Source organism: Plectropomus leopardus, chromosome 12 (genome assembly GCF_026936395.1).
Source record: "Plectropomus leopardus strain MGB_pleo_1.0 chromosome 12, ASM2693639v1, whole genome shotgun sequence".
Classification (NCBI taxonomy): domain Eukaryota; kingdom Metazoa; phylum Chordata; class Actinopteri; order Perciformes; family Serranidae; genus Plectropomus; species Plectropomus leopardus.
Genome location: NC_142187.1, coordinates 32,267,894 through 32,285,055, shown reverse-complemented (window position 1 = coordinate 32,285,055; position 17,162 = coordinate 32,267,894). Strand labels below are relative to the sequence as shown.

At 37.4% G+C, this 17,162-nt stretch overlaps 1 protein-coding gene across 2 annotated transcripts; it reads right to left on the bottom strand.

Annotated features, from left to right (window-relative positions):
• Window positions 1-1,078: 1,078 nt before the first annotated feature.
• Window positions 1,079-15,187, bottom strand: pgap6 (post-glycosylphosphatidylinositol attachment to proteins 6). Of its 2 annotated transcripts, none has more exons than XM_088085842.1 (13): window positions 15,010-15,187; window positions 13,855-14,038; window positions 13,529-13,730; window positions 12,116-12,243; window positions 10,928-11,193; window positions 9,227-9,573; window positions 8,999-9,095; window positions 8,210-8,324; window positions 7,916-8,058; window positions 7,280-7,458; window positions 6,104-6,250; window positions 5,874-5,990; window positions 1,079-5,163 (listed from the first exon to the last, which is right to left on the bottom strand). In XM_088085842.1, the coding sequence occupies exons 1-13, from the start codon at window positions 15,071-15,073 to the stop codon at window positions 4,840-4,842; spliced, it is 2,313 nt and encodes a 770-aa protein (XP_087941968.1). In that variant the 5' UTR covers window positions 15,074-15,187; the 3' UTR covers window positions 1,079-4,839. The 2 variants fall into 2 exon arrangements, with proteins under 2 accessions (XP_087941968.1, XP_087941969.1); XM_088085843.1 differs by having other exon boundaries at window positions 7,916-8,055.
• Between the last annotated feature and the right edge of the window lie 1,975 nt (window positions 15,188-17,162).

The following is a 17,162-nucleotide window of genomic DNA, read 5'->3' as shown; positions in this document are numbered from 1 at the left end:
AAAAAGCCCCAAAATTGCCAAACCCACCAGACTCCATTTATATAAACAGAAATTTTAGTGTGTCAAACATGACCCGAGTGGTTACATTACAGCCTGTTTACAGCAAACTTCTTGCTCAGTATCGGACCAATTTCCAAAAGTGCTGTTCCCATGATTTCCTTTGACACAGAAACATGGTAAAATAGGGTCAGGGTTGAAAAATAACAAACTTAGAGGGCTGCTAAAAAGTATCCAGAATTTCAAATGAAAAATAGCAGAAAAAAGGAGAATATTTACAACAAATACACAGATTTTTTTGGAATTAATTATAAATGAAAAGTAATTATCTTGAGAGGCCCTGAAGAGTAACATGTCATTACTACTACTGAGCAAGATTCACTTTTAGATGACAGTTGAGGTCAAAGGGGCTCTTTACCGATTTGAAATAAATGTCAGGTTAATTGTCATAAAAAGCAACATTATTTCCACTATCTTGCATACGTGGAGGGAGACATGGAACGCAAGGAAAAAAGAAAACGTTATGCATGGAGCATATTGGAGCTGTTACACTGACAGCTACAGAAAATACATTTGCTGTTACGTTACGTTACATTGAAGGTTATCCATGAAAGATTAATGATTACACACATAAATGCAATGACTTTTCAGAAATGATAAAGGGTTTTACTTGTTCCATGACTTCTCCAGGCCTGGAAAATGAGACTGTGAAATTCCATGACTTTTCCAGGTTTTCCATGACCCTGGCAATCCTGTCTGATAGAAAAACAATGAGCAGTTAAGACTTAATGTCGTGATCTGTAGCACTAAACTGTGTCAGCTTTGCACGATCTGAGAGCCCATCAAATTTACTAATGGAGGTAAGCCCCACACACACACACATACACACACACACACACACACACACACACACACACACTTGACACTCAAAACAAACACTTTCTATATTTCTGAGGATTATGATAATCTGCTTCCCTTCATTGCTCCGTCCACTCTTGAGTGTTTGAGTGCCTGAGAAGAGAAAAAACAGTGTGAGAGTGTTTCCACATGAAAAGCAATAAAAAATAATAAACATGAAACCTTTCTCTTTATACAACAGATTTATTTTTGGTGGGCTAAATGCTGTTTGGATTTTTGTTTTAAAGGATTGAAAAGCATCTGTCCAGTACAGGGAGGTAAAATCATGTTTTACCTGACGCACAATGAGAGCTACAGTGTGTCGTGGTGGTAAAACGCCGTTCACGCTCCCACTGGAACTAAATAAACCGATTCACACTCTAACACACAAATTCAGAAAAAGAAAGGAAGGCTATGGAAGTGTGATGTTCAATTTCAGGGTTCGTACACAGTTTTACATTTACAGGAAGGACTCTGAGGCAAATTTTCAAGACCACACATTCTCCCAAACGACCACTGACTCTTCTTATCAGTTATTTTTTCATTACTATATAATAGCTTTTTAAAATATATATATTATTTAACTATTAATGGATTCAGAACAGGATTAGAACTGCTTATTTAAATATCACAAAGGGACGGTTTGTTATTTATGAGGGGGCAAAGGGGGAGGCATGTAACACTGGGGACTTTTGGAAGGCAAATTTTCTTTAAAAACAAAACAGCCATCATTTTTCTTTACTTTTGGTGTTTTTTAAAGAAAACATGCTTTCTACATCTGCAGGCCAGAAGGTTTGGAAGGCATATTAAAAAATCACCAAAATTACACCACTTATCACCTCCAGAAACTGCAAAAACAGAATTCAGGATTCTCAAATTTCCAAAAGTCCTTGAACACACCACACGTTACTAGAAAGCTTTGTCAAACAAAATTCCATGACTTTTCAAAAACTTTCAAGGCATATTTAGTTTTCTTAAACTTGTCCAGGCTTACAAATTGCAATATATGCAACTCCATGACTTTTCCAGGTTTTCCTGACTGTACGAACCCTGCAATTTGAACCTGTGCAAAATCACAACGAGAAACATCACAGGATACTCAGAAATCAGAAACATAAACTCTACATGTCTTACATTAAATAAAGAACGGAAAGTGCTCAGTAGCTTCGCTGGTGCAAGAAACAAAACACACATTCACACTCGTACCGTACATACGCTTGCACTCATTCACAGACAGATACGGACAGGAGGAGGCACTGACACAGTCATCTGAATATACATTCATAAAGTGCCCATACACACACATATGGGCTATGTACATTACAGAGGGGAATCCGTTTTTTCATAATAAAAGTGCTTCAGAATGAATGTTGGTAAAAAGTAAGAAGGTTTTAAAGAGGGCAAAATAAAGAAAAAAAGGACACTCATTCAGTTTCATACATAACATCCTGTCATGTACAGTACAGTGTGAAAACGTGGATTATGAGAAGGCATGGTAAATAAGGAGAGAAGAAACAGCAGTTTACTGCTTTTAAATAATTCATATTTCTATATGGAAGCCAAGAACGGCTGCGCTTGCAATCTCTTCTTTTTTATGTCGTTTTCATGAGATCACAAGTAAATTATTTTGCTATATCAAGAAGAAAACAAGCTCTCAGCATGTTTTCCCGAGAAAATTAAAGGTTGTTTCTTCTTCTTTCTGAAGTTTATCCAAGATCGAGCATGCAAAGATGGCGTCTTTATGTGATTTAAGCCGAAAAAGTCAGATCAAGGAGCTTCGATTACTGATTACTGCTTAAGGCTTTACTTCAGTCAAGATCTAAAACCTGTAAACATGTTTACATTTATTTTAAAAGTCCAATTTTTGTTGGACTAACACAGTAATTTGACTTTTTCTGTGTTCTCCTGAGAGAGAAAAAAGTTATTACCTCCTGATAAACTATCTCATTTGAGAAAATTACCGTTTCTTTTGACAAGATAATTATCTTGTTATCTCAAGATATCAAAGGCCATTTTCTGGAGATATTGCAATGATTAACTGTGGGCTATAGAGGCAGATAAAGACATTAAAAAGCACGACCGTTCTCGGCTTCAAAAGCATCGGATACTTTTGATTCCAGTTTTGTTTTTGAAGTTCAAATATCTGCTGAGGACTGCTGGAAAGGTTTTTTAAACTACCTGCCAGTTATGAACAATTAAGCAAACCTCAAAATTGATCAAAAAAATCTTGATACAATCTTAAAATTTTGCCCAAAAAAGTGTGGAAAATAAAAATCTAAGAGGATGAGAAGTGTTTACGTGAATATATAATACTTTACCAGCAGAGTCAACGACAGGCTGAATATAAAGAGTTAAAAGAGCTCCACAAAGTGCTATTCCTTATAAATATTTCAAACATTGATTTTGCTAGTCTATATGTACATACACAATATGTACAAACTCCTGGTCATGAGGTCAAAGGTCAGGTGGTCTGCTACCTGAAGGTTTTGCGGTTCATACCAAAGCTTGTGGAACGGACCGCCTCGGAGGTTTCAGCAGGTTCGATTTGGGTTAAATGTAGGGTTTTTGTGGAAGTTCGTGTGTATTTCAGGGTGTCTGTGAGTCGGCTGAGGACTTTTGTCTTTTTTACTCAAAAATAAAATGAGTTTCTGACCATCTGTAAATGTGTGCATGAAAAGTCACCGTCTTCAAGGAAAAGTTCACCCTCAAATTAAACGTATTTTTTCCCTTTTACCTGTTCTAATTATCTGTCCTGATTGTTTTGGTGTGTGTTGCCGAGTGTTGGAGGTATCGGCCATAGAGATGTTTAATCTCTAAACTCACATAATCTTGTTACTCATACTCTCTTGTTACCTGATACACAAAATAACCTGCAAAGGAGTTTAAATTCTGACACTTCCACCATTACAGCTGTTCAAATGCCTCATTTCAGATCTTGTTTTAATTGAGTGTAAATGTTTTGAATTATTCTTCTACACCATAACGTGTTTGGTATCCTGTTTTTTTATTTTTAAGCTATTTACTTCGCTATTTTTTTTTTTTTGTTGGTAGGATTTTAATTCTGTTTTAACTGTTTGTGGTTTGCTTGTTGATTGTTTTGATGTCTTTGTTCATAATCGGCATGATTGAAAATGACAGTTGATTTTCGGAGTCTTAAATAAAGATTTGAATGAACGGAGTGAAATTTTTTTTTCAAATTAATTTTTTTGGTACTTTAAGCACCACAAGCCGAGTGCCATCTAGTTCTGTTAAACTGGAAAGATGGCAGACTTCTCCAAAATCTCCAACACTCTGCAAATCACACCAGAACCATCTCGACTGATAAACAGCACCACAGGGCAGAGGAAACGTGTATTTCAGATTTCGGGGTGAACTGTTCCTTAAAAGATTTTAAATTATTCTGACAACCCAAGCAGACACCCTGTGTGCTGTTTTACCCGTTATGTGAATGTTTGCAGTTCTGTTTAACCCTTGGCGGCCTGAGCAAATTGGCTTGATGGCAATGAGCAACCCAAGAAGAAATGACAGAAAAATCACAAAAAAATGCAAAAAAAAAAAAGTAAAAGAAAATAACCTTAAAATTTAGGAAAATAAACAAAGAAAAATAATGTAAAAGAAAAAAAGGAAAAAGCCTGAAAAAAGTTCTTAAAAATAATAATAATTAAAAATATATAATCATGGTTATTAGAATTTATTTTTTGACCATTATTCCCTAGCACCTTAATAATAATAATTTTCCAAATCTACAAAGTTCTTGCCAAGTTGCTCATTGCCTTTTTCCCCACATTTTCAAAGGAAAATAAACTAATTTGCTCAGATTTCAAAGGTTTAAATATTTGTGAAGGTGTCTGAACTCATCACAAGAAAAGTGGCGTCAATCCAGGTTTCAAAGAGTTAACAATCAATGCCTGGTCCCTTTGCATCCTCGCAGCGTCTCCCGTCCTCCTACGTGACAGTGTAGAGTTCATCCTTGCCGGTCTGACAGAGCGTGTACCCACAAACCCGCGGTCTCCAGCTCCAGTTCCAGCTCCAGCCGCGGCTCCAGCCCAGCACCTCCCGGTCCTTCTCCTTCGGCGGCAGCAGGAAAACCACGCAGGTGGCCACCAGGATGTGCCACAGCGAGTGCGTGTAGAAGTAGTTGTCCTCCGTCTCTGCGAAAATGTACAAACACACCCCGATCAGGGCGCACACGGCCCCCGGGAGGAGGAAGAGGACCCAGCGTTTCCAAGAAGGCGGGTAACATTGTCGTCGCTGCACCCCTCGGTACACCTGGAAACAAAAGAGAGCTACAATCAGCAACATTGAGCTTATTATTAATCTCCTGCGACTGCCTCGATTTTTCTCTGCAAGGAGGTGAGCAGCAGATCCTCATCAGACAATGTTTTAATCCTTTGAAACCTGAGCAAATTGGTTTGATTTCTTTCAGCAAGCAACTTAACAAGACATGGCCCAAACATTAGCAAAAAGTTAGTTATAAAAAAAAATTACAAGAAATTTACCTGAGAAAAAAAAATCAAACAAGAAAATGACCTAAAAAGGGCTGAAAATAAAAATAAAAGTCTGTAATTTAAATATTGAATATTTATTTATTTATTTATATTTTTTTCTGTTAAAAAATATAAAATCATTGTTATGATAAAAAAGTTTTCCGGAAATTTTCTGTTTTTTTATTGTATTTTTTTTATCCTCCACTGTTTAAAACTAGTTTTTATTTATTTATTCTTTTTTTTTCATTTATATTTTCATTATTTATTTATGTATGTGTGTATGTTTTTGTCACCTTTTAGTAATTTCTTATACTTTGTGGGACATTTTTGCCAAGTTGCTCATTGTCTTTTTCCCCACGTTTTCCAAAGAAATCAAACCAGTTTGCTACAGTTTTCAAAGAGTCAAATAGCTTGTGAAAGGCGTCTGAAAACTGATGTCGATCCAGGTTTCAAAGCGTTTAAAACTCCCTTTAGTGCACTTCGTCGTCTTACCCAGGCAGTGACCATGAACAGTATGGCACAGAGGACGGGGCCCAGCAGGTTCCACAGGCCTTTGCGGTCCAGCTGCATAGACATGGCTATGAGCAGCGCCCCGAGCATAAACAGAGTCTGCACACACAGAAAAACACAATTTAAACTAATCTTAACGTTCTAAAGTTATTAATTCTTAGAAAAGTGTAATAATAGTATTATTAAAAAACAAGTAAGAGTCATTTTCTTACATATTTGAATGTGTCTCCGATGCGAGCCATGCACAGGATGGTGACCCAGATGGAGCAAACGGATCCCAGGAAGTCACAATATTGAAGCGTATCGTAGTCCATAATACACATTACTGCTATACCGGGCTGGTCACACGCGTGGTAGAACTACAATCATATGAAAATATACAATTTATTGCTGCAGGATGATTCAGTTTCTGTCCGCGTCCTCTTACGCAGTCGCAGCCTCGGCCTCTCTTTGCTGCATTTTTTGGCCATTTCTGGTTCGAGTATCCTATGATGAATATCCAATTCAGACTAAACACTGTAAAATGTACTCATATTTTGGTTTGCCATTTTTGGTGTTGGAAACGTAGCTAGTTTGCAATACAAGCAAAAACAACAAGGAAGTTCAGTTTGAGCGGCATGTAGAGCAAGCCACCCGGTTCACCACAGGCAAATCCAGTCTGCAGATCTTCCTGATTACATCTATGTCACTGCAAACGACGGCGCTGGACGCAGGAGGAACAACAGATTTTGCAGCTGTGTGTGTTAATAAAGCACACGCTGAGGAGTTCATAGCTCCACTTGATTACATTTACCTTTACATATATTTTCATGTCATTGTGCTGTGAATTTGTTTTGACCTGCCGAGAGACTGCAGATGAGAATTAGCTCTACGCCATAATCTGGTACAGTGCATCAAATGGTAACATTTATGATTTAAATTGTACGTTTGCCCTTTAAAATACAATAAATACAATAAAATAAAGAGAAATAAAATAAAATAAATGAAGTGAAATAAAATAAAACGAAATGAAATACAGTAATATAAATAATAATAATAATAATAATAATAACATAAAACAGGAAGTCGCTTAATCAGATTGTGAAATGGTCAAATAAACTGGATGGTGATGCCCAGCTGAACCAAGCATCACTGAATACCAGTTACAGACACAACAGATACAGCTGTGGAGAGCAGTCTTCAGTGTTGTGAGAAGGATCACTTTTGTGTGTGTGTGTGTGTGTGTGTGTGTGTGTGTGTGTGATGACCTAATTAAAATCCTGCTAAATTTGAGCTAACAAGCGTTCACGCAATGTAAATCCAGATGAGATCCTCGCTCTTATATTTTCTGAAACACAGTGTAAGGCCATGTATGCATGAGTGTGTGTGTGTTTCTGAGTGTGTGTTACCGTGGAGAAGAACATCGTGAAGAGGTAGACGGAGGCCTCGGTGATGTAGCAGCGTTTGATGGCCACCACGATGGCGGGCAGGAAGGCGAGATTACTGAGCGTGAGGAGCAGAGCCGCTGTCAGCTGGCGACGGAACGACTGAGCTGTCGAATCGTCAGTGCAGCCCCAACCGCTCCAACCTGCAAGCACACACACACACACACACACACACACACACACACACACACACACACACACACACTTTTAATGAAAGTGAACAATTTATTAAATAAAGAATGAAAACTGTATTTCATATATGTGTGGTGTCACTGTTGTGTTATGACAGGTAGATCTACATTTTAAACTCAACTACAAAACAGAATATAAGATACTGCGATGTTAGTAATTGGAGCAGGCATGGATAGTGGAGACAAAAATGGTAGATCAAAGCTATGTTGACGCCTGCAGCAGCGCTCCTACTTCGTGCCACCCTCTGCAGAGCCCAACCTGGGGCCCCCTAGTAAAAAACATCAGGACACGCCACAGATCCCCTCCGCTCTCATTGTATGTGTGTATGTATGTGTGTGTGTGTGTGTGTGTGTGTGTGTGTGTGTGTGTGTGTGTGTGTGTGTGTGTGTGTGTGTGTGTGTGTCGTACCAGCCTTGCAGACACAGGCAGCGTACAGGTAGCTGTAGGACCTCAGCAGTCTACATTCACCGTATGTCCCACAGTCCTGCACACAGGCACTGATGAACACCTCTGGGACCACAGACACCAACGATGTATTACCACAGTCGCTGCTGCGAGAAAACACACACAGAGCGAGGATGCACAACGACAAAATGTCGTATTGTGCAGAAAATATTCAGAAATATTTCAGATAATTTTCAGATGGAGATGGAAATGCAGTGCGTGTGTGTGTGTGTGTGTGTGTGTGTGTGTGTGTGTTACCTGTTGCAGGTAAGCTGCAGGGTGAGGTACCATGTTGTTGACTGAGGAAAAGGCAGCCTGACCACAGCTTTGGGAGCACTGACATTCACACGAACACCGTATCCTCCAAACAGAGCTGCAGACACAAACATCACAAAGTCAAATTTCCTGAACCAATTACTGTAAAATTCAAATAAACGCTCAGTCCATTTTACTAGCTGGGTGTGGCTACACGTTTTGACAAATAAAGGCATGTCTCTGTTAGAGGCTCAGTCTGGTTTCCATGCAGGTCATTTGCATAGAAGTTTTTGTATGAATAAAATCAGGCTGCTGGAGTTAGTTAGCTGCTTATATCACACATAAAAATATTTATCTATGTCAGTCTTTGTGTTTTGTCTTTGTCAGGATGGTTATGCTACACACAATTCAACCGTTCAGTTAATTTTACTGACACCATGAGCACCAAAGGAGACGGTATCATCCACAAAGTAATCAATTAAGACACAAAAAAGAGATTAGTAGATGTAGAAGACTGTTTTTTAAAAAGGGGAGGAAAAATGTCCAGTGAATTAGATTCACAATTATCATAATTACATATGTAAATGTGTGTATGCCTGTCAGTCTGTGTTTTGATTCCTCAGTGTGAATTTGATGCATGCTTTTTTAATTTCGTGTCCTCTCTATGTTACCTGCACCTGATCAGACGTAGCACTCATAATGTTGGTGTATATTTCTGTGTGCAGTGACAATAAAGGAATTCTTATCTACTGTATTCTACTCTAAATCAATAATTGCAGTTATCGGTGCTACCTGTGCGACAGGGTTGAGAGTGGTTGAGTTCGAGGACTGGAGCCCACGGAGAGAGACAGGCCACCACGCTGCTGCTGTTCCCCAGGGTCACATTAGTCTACAGACACACACACACACACACACACACACACATTAAAGTAAAACAGTATGAAATCTTAAGTTCTGTGTGTGTGTGTGTGTGTGTGTGTGTGTGTGTGTGTGTGTGTGTGGTAAATGAGTCGTCCTCACAGTGTTGAGTGTGAGCTGCAGGTTGAGCGTCCCTCCGGTGGCCTGTGTGTACAGCGGGTAGGTGAGCAGCGTGGGGTGTGTGTCTGTAACGCTGACGTTGGGCCCGTTGACGGGCGTGAATCGGAGCGACAGAACGTCCACCTCCTCGTAGAGCACGGGGATGCTCCACACACACGCCGATGCCAGCAGCGGCGTGAGCAGTGACGCTGACTCGTTGCTGTAGGCGGCGCCATCTGTAACCACGGAGCTGTTTCCCTCCGATGACGAGTTGGTGAAGCTGCTGTTGCTACGGAGCTTGTTGAGGTCGTCATCTGCTTTAAGGCCGACACTCTTTGGCTTACACCACACTGAGGCGTGCACACAGACACACACACACACAGACACACACAGACACACACAGACACACACACACAGACACACGCAGAACATAAAAACACACACGATTATAACAGGGGATGGGGGTCGTTAGATTTTATTGATAATGATACGATTATCGAGATTTCTTAATGATCCGAGTCTTTATCGGTGCCATTATCGATACTTTCTATTATTCAGTGGAAAGACGAGGTGACGAGTAACTTTTTTTATATTGCTTGGAAAACAAATTTCTCACCCAAACTACTATATTATTCAAGTTTATCGCCAAAAACTGAATTTTCTTTTTCCTGATGTTACATTTTAACACATCATGATGACTTTTATTTACCTTTGCCTAATACAAGGTAGATTTATTAGTCACTTTTAAACATCATTTAAAAATTTTAATTAAAATATTAAGAAATTAATAATACATTAATTATAATAAAAATCTACATTCCTAATTATATTTCATTATATTATTAAAATTAATAATAACAAAATAGAAATTACTAATCATTTTACAGAGCTGACCTTGAACACATCACAATAAAATCTTATGCAACATCATTTATTTAGCTAACTAGTTCTTATCCTGCTGATTCAAACTCAGATTTTAACACTGGATTACTGTTTTTAGCTGACAGGACTTGCTACAAGTTCGGGTGTGTTTACCGCCGCTGCTGTGAGTGGATGATGATGAAGCAAACAGTGCAAATAATATTTAAGGCTCAAAACAAACTACTTCCAGAAAATATTTAAAAGTGTTCGATTATCAGGAGGGTAGTTACAATTTAAGGGGTAAATTTAATTTCACATTGTGTAGTGTTTTTGTTTTTCAGTCTGTGGACTGAAAATATGGAACAGTGGAGCTAAAGCAGGGATTAGGAGGGGTTTGACAGTTATCGGGTGTTTACACGGATTATTGCTTATTTATTTGGTTATTTAATATTTATTTTTTACTAATTTATCGTCCTCCTTATTTCTAGATAGATAGAGATAATAATAAAACATAGACATTTGATTTCGAGTATGTGGGTGTATGTATAAATTTAAGTAATTATTGTATAGGAATGAATAAGGAAGCTGGTTAATTAAAATTTAATGGAGGAGTGGGATTAAATAAGTTTTTACTTCTTCTCACTCCTTTTTGAGTATGTAAACCAAGTCATCGTGTGTTTGACCATTTCTTTTGCTTTATGCATTTCACTGTCTGTAAATATTACATTTTCTGTCTGTTCTTGTATAATAACTTCTTTACTTGCTTTTTTTTACATCTTTGAAATAAATCAAATCAAATAATGAGTGAAACTCGTGTTTGCAGTCGTGTATTTGTGTGTTCACCTGTGTAGTTTGAGACGATGCTGAAGGTCACAGTGCGGTTGTCTCGGCCGCTCTCCACGACGACCCGTAACCAGGTGTCCCAGGGCGGGTTCGAGAGCGCGGCGGAGCAGCCGGTCCCTGAGCAGTTCACTGTTACCGGGCGCTGCTGCAGAGAGCTGGAGCCGAGCCGGAGCACCAGCGAACAGTTTCCGCCGTCTGCTGCGTCCCCCGACGAACAGTCGGCCACAGAGACGGACAAAGACGAGGCAAACTCTGGAACATACAACCTGAGACACGCAAACAACATATTAACTGGACTGACAACAACAGAAGGATCATTTATTATCATTCCTGAATATTTGTGCATGAAGAAATAACATTAGGTACTCGGGTCTCGGTGCAAGTTAAGAGAGACGTGTCCAAAGCGGTGACCCTCGTTAACTTTGCAGTTATTTGCTACGGCCGCGTCCACCACCCAGCAGGAAATGTCTGCTGCTAGGTCCATTACTCTGTTTATTTAACCTTTAGGGCCCACTTTAATATTAAATACACTCGTACCACTCTGCACACAAAATGCGCTTTTCAAAATCAAGTTTTAAAAAATATTATACATTAATATTATTTTTCGACTTCATTGAGTTTATTTTTTAGCCAACATCAGTCCTAATCATAAATATCAAATACTCATTATTTTTTAGAATTTTAAATGCCAGTTTTTTGTCATAATGCCACTATGTTCTTATATTTAAAAAAAAGAATTATTTTCAATATTCTACATGCTAAGTATATTATTATTATTTTTTTTATTATCATAGCCGAGGATATGTCAATAATTTGCAGCAACACTGATTGTGACAGTGCACCTTGTTGAAATGGCATTTATTTTCTCTGTATGCCAAATATGGTAAAAAAAGTAGGTAATAAGGTGGAAAATGGTAAAAATGACAAATTCCACGGCAAAAGTCCAGAATGCAAACCAGAAATAATACATTGCATGTTTTTATGTTTTTATGGTTGTGAGATCAAAACTTGCACTTTGAACGGGTTTCAATGGTGCATTTTTTGCACTTAACTCAACAATCTACTTTACACAGCGTATTTTAGACTTATTTTAGGAGCTGAGCTGGGAATTCCAAGATTAAACAAAAATACACAAAGACGGGACCAGAGGAAACAAAATGTGTCCACATGCTCACACACAGTTCTTACTTAAGGCGTGCAGGTCTGTCAGGAGCTGCTGTCTGCTGGAGGAATGTGCCCTGCTGTAAAACAGGCGTGTCCACCGATCTCCTGATTGATAGCTGAGGCTGGAAGAAGTAGGAGCAAGACGGAAAGCCCTAAAAGACACATAATAAATACACAATGAATATATTTATACTGGCACATAGTTCGCTTTAATTACTCAAGATTTTCTGCGACTTTTTATACAGTAAGTTCAAGGTAACAAGTATTTCAAAACAGTATCCAACAATCCTGCACCTTTAACAGTAAAATAATGGGGCTAATGCACATGAAAAATAGGAGTATGGAGATATAATGTTATAGCCTTAATTTCTAAGTTTTTAATCATTGCTTTTTTCATTATTTTTGTCTCTGGTGTTTTGATTTCATTTTTGATTTTTTCACATTTTATTTTATTTTTATGGGTTTTATTAAGTACATTTACATATACGAGGAATTTGACCTGGTGTTTTGGTGCCAAACAATTAAGACAGGGGAACAAAATTAATAGAATATAATAAAGGTAAAAATATGGATTAATATAAAAATACAAAAAAACCCATACAATAAATAATAGAATATATAAAAAACACAAAACGTATGTACAAAAGTTGCAATGGAAATTAATAATCTCCAAATAAAACTAAATAGCGTTTTGCAAAATGTTATTATTGGCCTTTTTGGCTGCACGTTTGTATGAAAAGTGTTATATAATTAAGTGGCGCTGCATGGGGTTGATAAGATTAAATAGAAATAGAAATGTTCTTTCAAGGCCAGCCCTTAGTAAATACGACTTTGACACTTTGAGCAGCAGCTCTACGCTATGAATAGAGGCCAAGATAAAGAATTAGCAGAGGAATGTGGTTTAGCTACTTTGCGTAATAAACAATCCTCCCCCCGCTCTGGTGGAACCGGACGAGGGAAAAGAGAAATCTTCGAGTCGAGCACGACAGGAATATTTACTCTTTGATGACTCCATGCAAAACAAAATTATTATTAGATAAATGAAAAGATGAAAACACAGGGTTGAAGTGAATATTTGTGCGTCGTGTTTTTGTGCATCTATCTAGAGTAACAGTCCATTAATGAGATCTTAGAAAATGAGAACCTAAACAAGTAAGGGACGGTTCTTTATTTATCAGAGAAGGGGGTGGCTGGGGTGTGAGTTTATTTTTTTCTTTCCTTAAACCTCCTTGAAGCTTCACATACTTTTTCTTCAGCCCGCGGGAATGACCAGGGGACCTTCCTTAGCCAAAATCAAAAATAGACGTCTGTCTGAAATGCTTAAAAATTATGTCACATGCCCCACCCAATATTAAATATCTCCCTGCCCCCTCATAAATAACAAACAGTCCCTAACAGAAAGTAGAAAGCACTCACTGTGTAACGCTTTACACAAACCTTCTGCTCAATGCGGCCATCATCTTCAGGCAGGTGGGCACCGACGAACCAAACACCAGGAGCGGGATTGGAGAGGTTAAAGGTCGTGGAGCTGTGTGATGTCACCGGCAGGTTGAGAGACAGACAGGGGCTCCACAGCGTCGCATTGGGAAACACCGTCCCCGTCGGGTTTATAACTGGAGGAGCGCCATATTGAATATGGCTGCAAAAGAGAGAGAGAGAGTTTCAGAGTCAGGGTTAAAGAAAATGTATCAGAGAAAATTAAAAAAATTAAAATTAACAACAGAGAAAACGTTTTCTCAATGCAGAACTTTAGTTTTTCTCACATGGTGACGTTGTGCTGTCCACAGTGGAAGTTGTGGCCTTTGGTGACGGTGAACACCCAGCGAGCGATGGCGGTTTCTTCAGGAATATGAAACCTCTGCAGCCTCACGTTGCCGTACCAACCGTACTTTGACAACTTCTGGGCCGGTTTCGACGAGAGCTCTGACACAAACGTCACCTGTCCATCTGCAGAAAAGACAGAGGACTCTTCATGAAGATCATCTGAACAGGTCTGGTTCATTCTGGATTCTAGCTTTGTTTTTAATCTGGTTGTGTTTCTTTTCCTTTTATTTTGTGGTAGATTTCATCCCATCTAGAGACTACAGTTGAAAATTAGCCGCGTTTTTTTTCTGTCTTTCCTTACTTTATTTATTTTTTTAACTTTATTTTGTTTTTTATTATTGGTGCTGCTGCTCTGCCTCACATTTATGTATATTTCTTGTGCTCTTTTGATTGGAGTTTAAAAGCTGGCGTTTGGTTATGCGCCAACCTAATAGGTGTATTTTGGGAAGAAATGCCACCATTGAGGATGTACTTTTATCACTGTAAATGAAAACGTGAGAAGACCAAAAGTATGACAAGCATGTGAATATTGTTGTGGGCTTCCTGTGTGTGCTGTGTGTGTTATGTGCTGTCTTTGTGTTATAGGTTGAAGAAATAAAAAGTAAAATAAAATAAAATAAAAAATAAGTCAAGCTGGCCAAACTGTTATTTTAAACTGCGGAATAAATAGATAATAAATAAAAATTTAAAAAATAAATGAATGCTTTAAAATAAATAAATAAAAATAAGTACATAATAAATTTAAATAAATAAATAGAGATTGAGATGCATACTCAAAACGTAAAAAAATCACACCCAATAAGAAAAAAATACTAAAGAAATGCCGACTGTTGATGACGTCACAAATAAATCAAATAATCGATTAGCAGTATATTACAGTGACAAATAATGTAAATATACACGTTATCAACTTCATACCAATTAAAAGATTGATAAAATATAATTCTAACGCTGTACATTTGGGTGTTAAAGCGGTTTTCAGTCAGTTTTCACAGACTGTGAAAAATGTTTTTAGCTGAACTCTCTCGTCGATGGTTAGCAAACATGCTAACACCTTTGACTTTTCCCGTTTCCCTAAAAATAAAAACACTCACCGTCCGCTAAAGTCCCGGCCGACAGGGCGACGAGCAGGAGCCCACGCAGAAAACTAAAATCCATGTTTCCTCAAAGTGTGTCTGAACCATCACATCGTCCTTTAGCCTCCTGAAATGTCCCTTAAATCCATCGCTGCTCAGAGACCGCAGAGCAAAACAAACACCCACCTGCACTTCCGCTGTTCTTCTTCTTCTACGGTGGAGTTCTCAGCAGGCTGCACTCTGACAAAGAGCACTGCTGCCCCCCACAGACAGAAAGTAGACATCATCCTTTTTTAAATGCAGTTCAGAAGTACGGAGGCGTTTTTAAAAAATAAATATTAAAAACAACATAACATAACATATGTACATTTTGAGACGGAGGATTAGGGCCATGTTAAAGAAAAAAAACTTAGATTTCAAGAATAAAGTCCTAACAATACGAGCATGAAGTCGTAATTTCAAAAAAATTTAAATATTGCGAGAAAAACTTGTAAATCTTTTGAATTTGATTAAACCATAGATTGAACATACAGATTAAACAGTCAGTATTTTCTCCTCTAGATGGAACCACTGTGTGCAAACAGAGACTTCCCAAAACCTGGTGGACCTCCTAATCTGTCATTTCTAATTACACTGAAGAGGACGGGACTAATGACTGAGGCTGATGTTCATCATTTTCAGCGTCAGCATTTTAACCCAAAAAACTCCCCCAACTCTGACCTGAAAATTAGCAAATTTTTTAGCAAAGGAAAAAAAAAATCACAATTCTGTAACATAATTTAAAAAACATAATTTTGATCATTAATGGATATTTCCCCCATTAAATCATATTTTCTAACTCCCCTTATTTCTTGCAATTTTCATTGCCTTTTTCCCCATGCTTTTTTTTTAAATGAAATAAATCACACCAATTTGCCCAGGGTTCAAATTTTAATTACTTGTGAAAGGCATCTGAACCCATTTCAATCCAGGTTTCAAAGGGTTAATAAACACATCCTCCTCTAAAACTAATAATCCAGTAAATGTAATGACATAACACATGCATGTTTTCAGTTGTTCAGATTAGTTTGCAGTGCTGAAGGAGCTGAAGGGGTTAACTGAGGTCACCAAAAGAAGAAAGTGGAAATCTGTTAATTAATATAATTATATAGTTTGAGAGGAACATGCAGAGCTTCTTAAAAATAGAGCAAAAACAACTAAAAATAACAAAACAACTAAACACTGAAAATCAAAGTCGTCCAGGATGACAAATTTTAAAAAAAAAAAAAAAAAAAAATGAACAGGAGAAATGTTTCTTGTCCTCATGTCGTGACTCTATTTATCAAAGGCAGCACTTAAATAATCTTATCTTAATCTTTTATTTTCTTATCATAAGAGCTTTTTTTTCTTATCTCAAAAGTTTCTTTAATCAAAGTGAGATAATTTTTTCCACATTAGTGCCTCACACAAGGACTCCACTCTGCTCACTCTCAGAGTTTTATTACAGAAATAATATACATAATATTATGCATACAGTGTATTATTACATTATATAAAATCAAAGAGTCAGGGGTTACTGTTTGTTTATATTCCTAATTATTATTATTATTATTATTATTATTATTATTATTATTATTATTATTATTATTATTATTATTATTATTATTATTATTAGTAGTAGTAGTAGTAGTAGCACTATTATTGTAATTATTGTTTTGGGTTTGGTTTTTTTTACATTATTTTATTAGTATTTTTTCTTAGATTATCTCCCTTTTCCTGTAAATAATAATGTAAATTGTAGATATTTGATTTAGGGTATGAGAATGTACGTATATATGTTTAGTTAATTACAATATAGGTTTAAATTAATAAAGAAACTGCTTAATTGAAATGTAATGTCTTACAAAACCAAGTCAAGTCAAATTCCTTCAAACTGAATCAGAATCAGAAACAGAATCACGTTTATTGGCCAAGTTCAACAAATAAGGAACAAGGAATTTTTTCCGGGTTGGCAATGCTCACAGTACAGGGGAGGGAAATAAGTTAGGGATAAGAAAAACAGAAAAAAAAGACAGACATAGACATGTAATTGAATCGAATCAAATCGAATCGAATCAAATCGAATCAAATCGAATCAAATCGAATCAAATCAAATCATTTCAAATCAAATCAGATCAAATCAAAATCAAATT

What these genes read in the sequence shown, in the direction of transcription:
- pgap6 (XM_088085842.1), bottom strand. Translation starts at nt 15,073, where the DNA reads ATGGATTTTAGTTTTCTGCGTGGGCTCCTGCTCGTCGCCCTGTCGGCC. An exon ending in GACAGACCTGCACGCCTTAA is followed by an intron (nt 11,194 to 12,115) that starts GTAAGAACTGTG and finishes TGCGTGTCTCAG; the next exon opens with GTTGTATGTTCCAGAGTTTG. An exon ending in CTCTCAACCCTGTCGCACAG is followed by an intron (nt 8,325 to 8,998) that starts GTAGCACCGATA and finishes TTGTGTCTGCAG; the next exon opens with CTCTGTTTGGAGGATACGGT.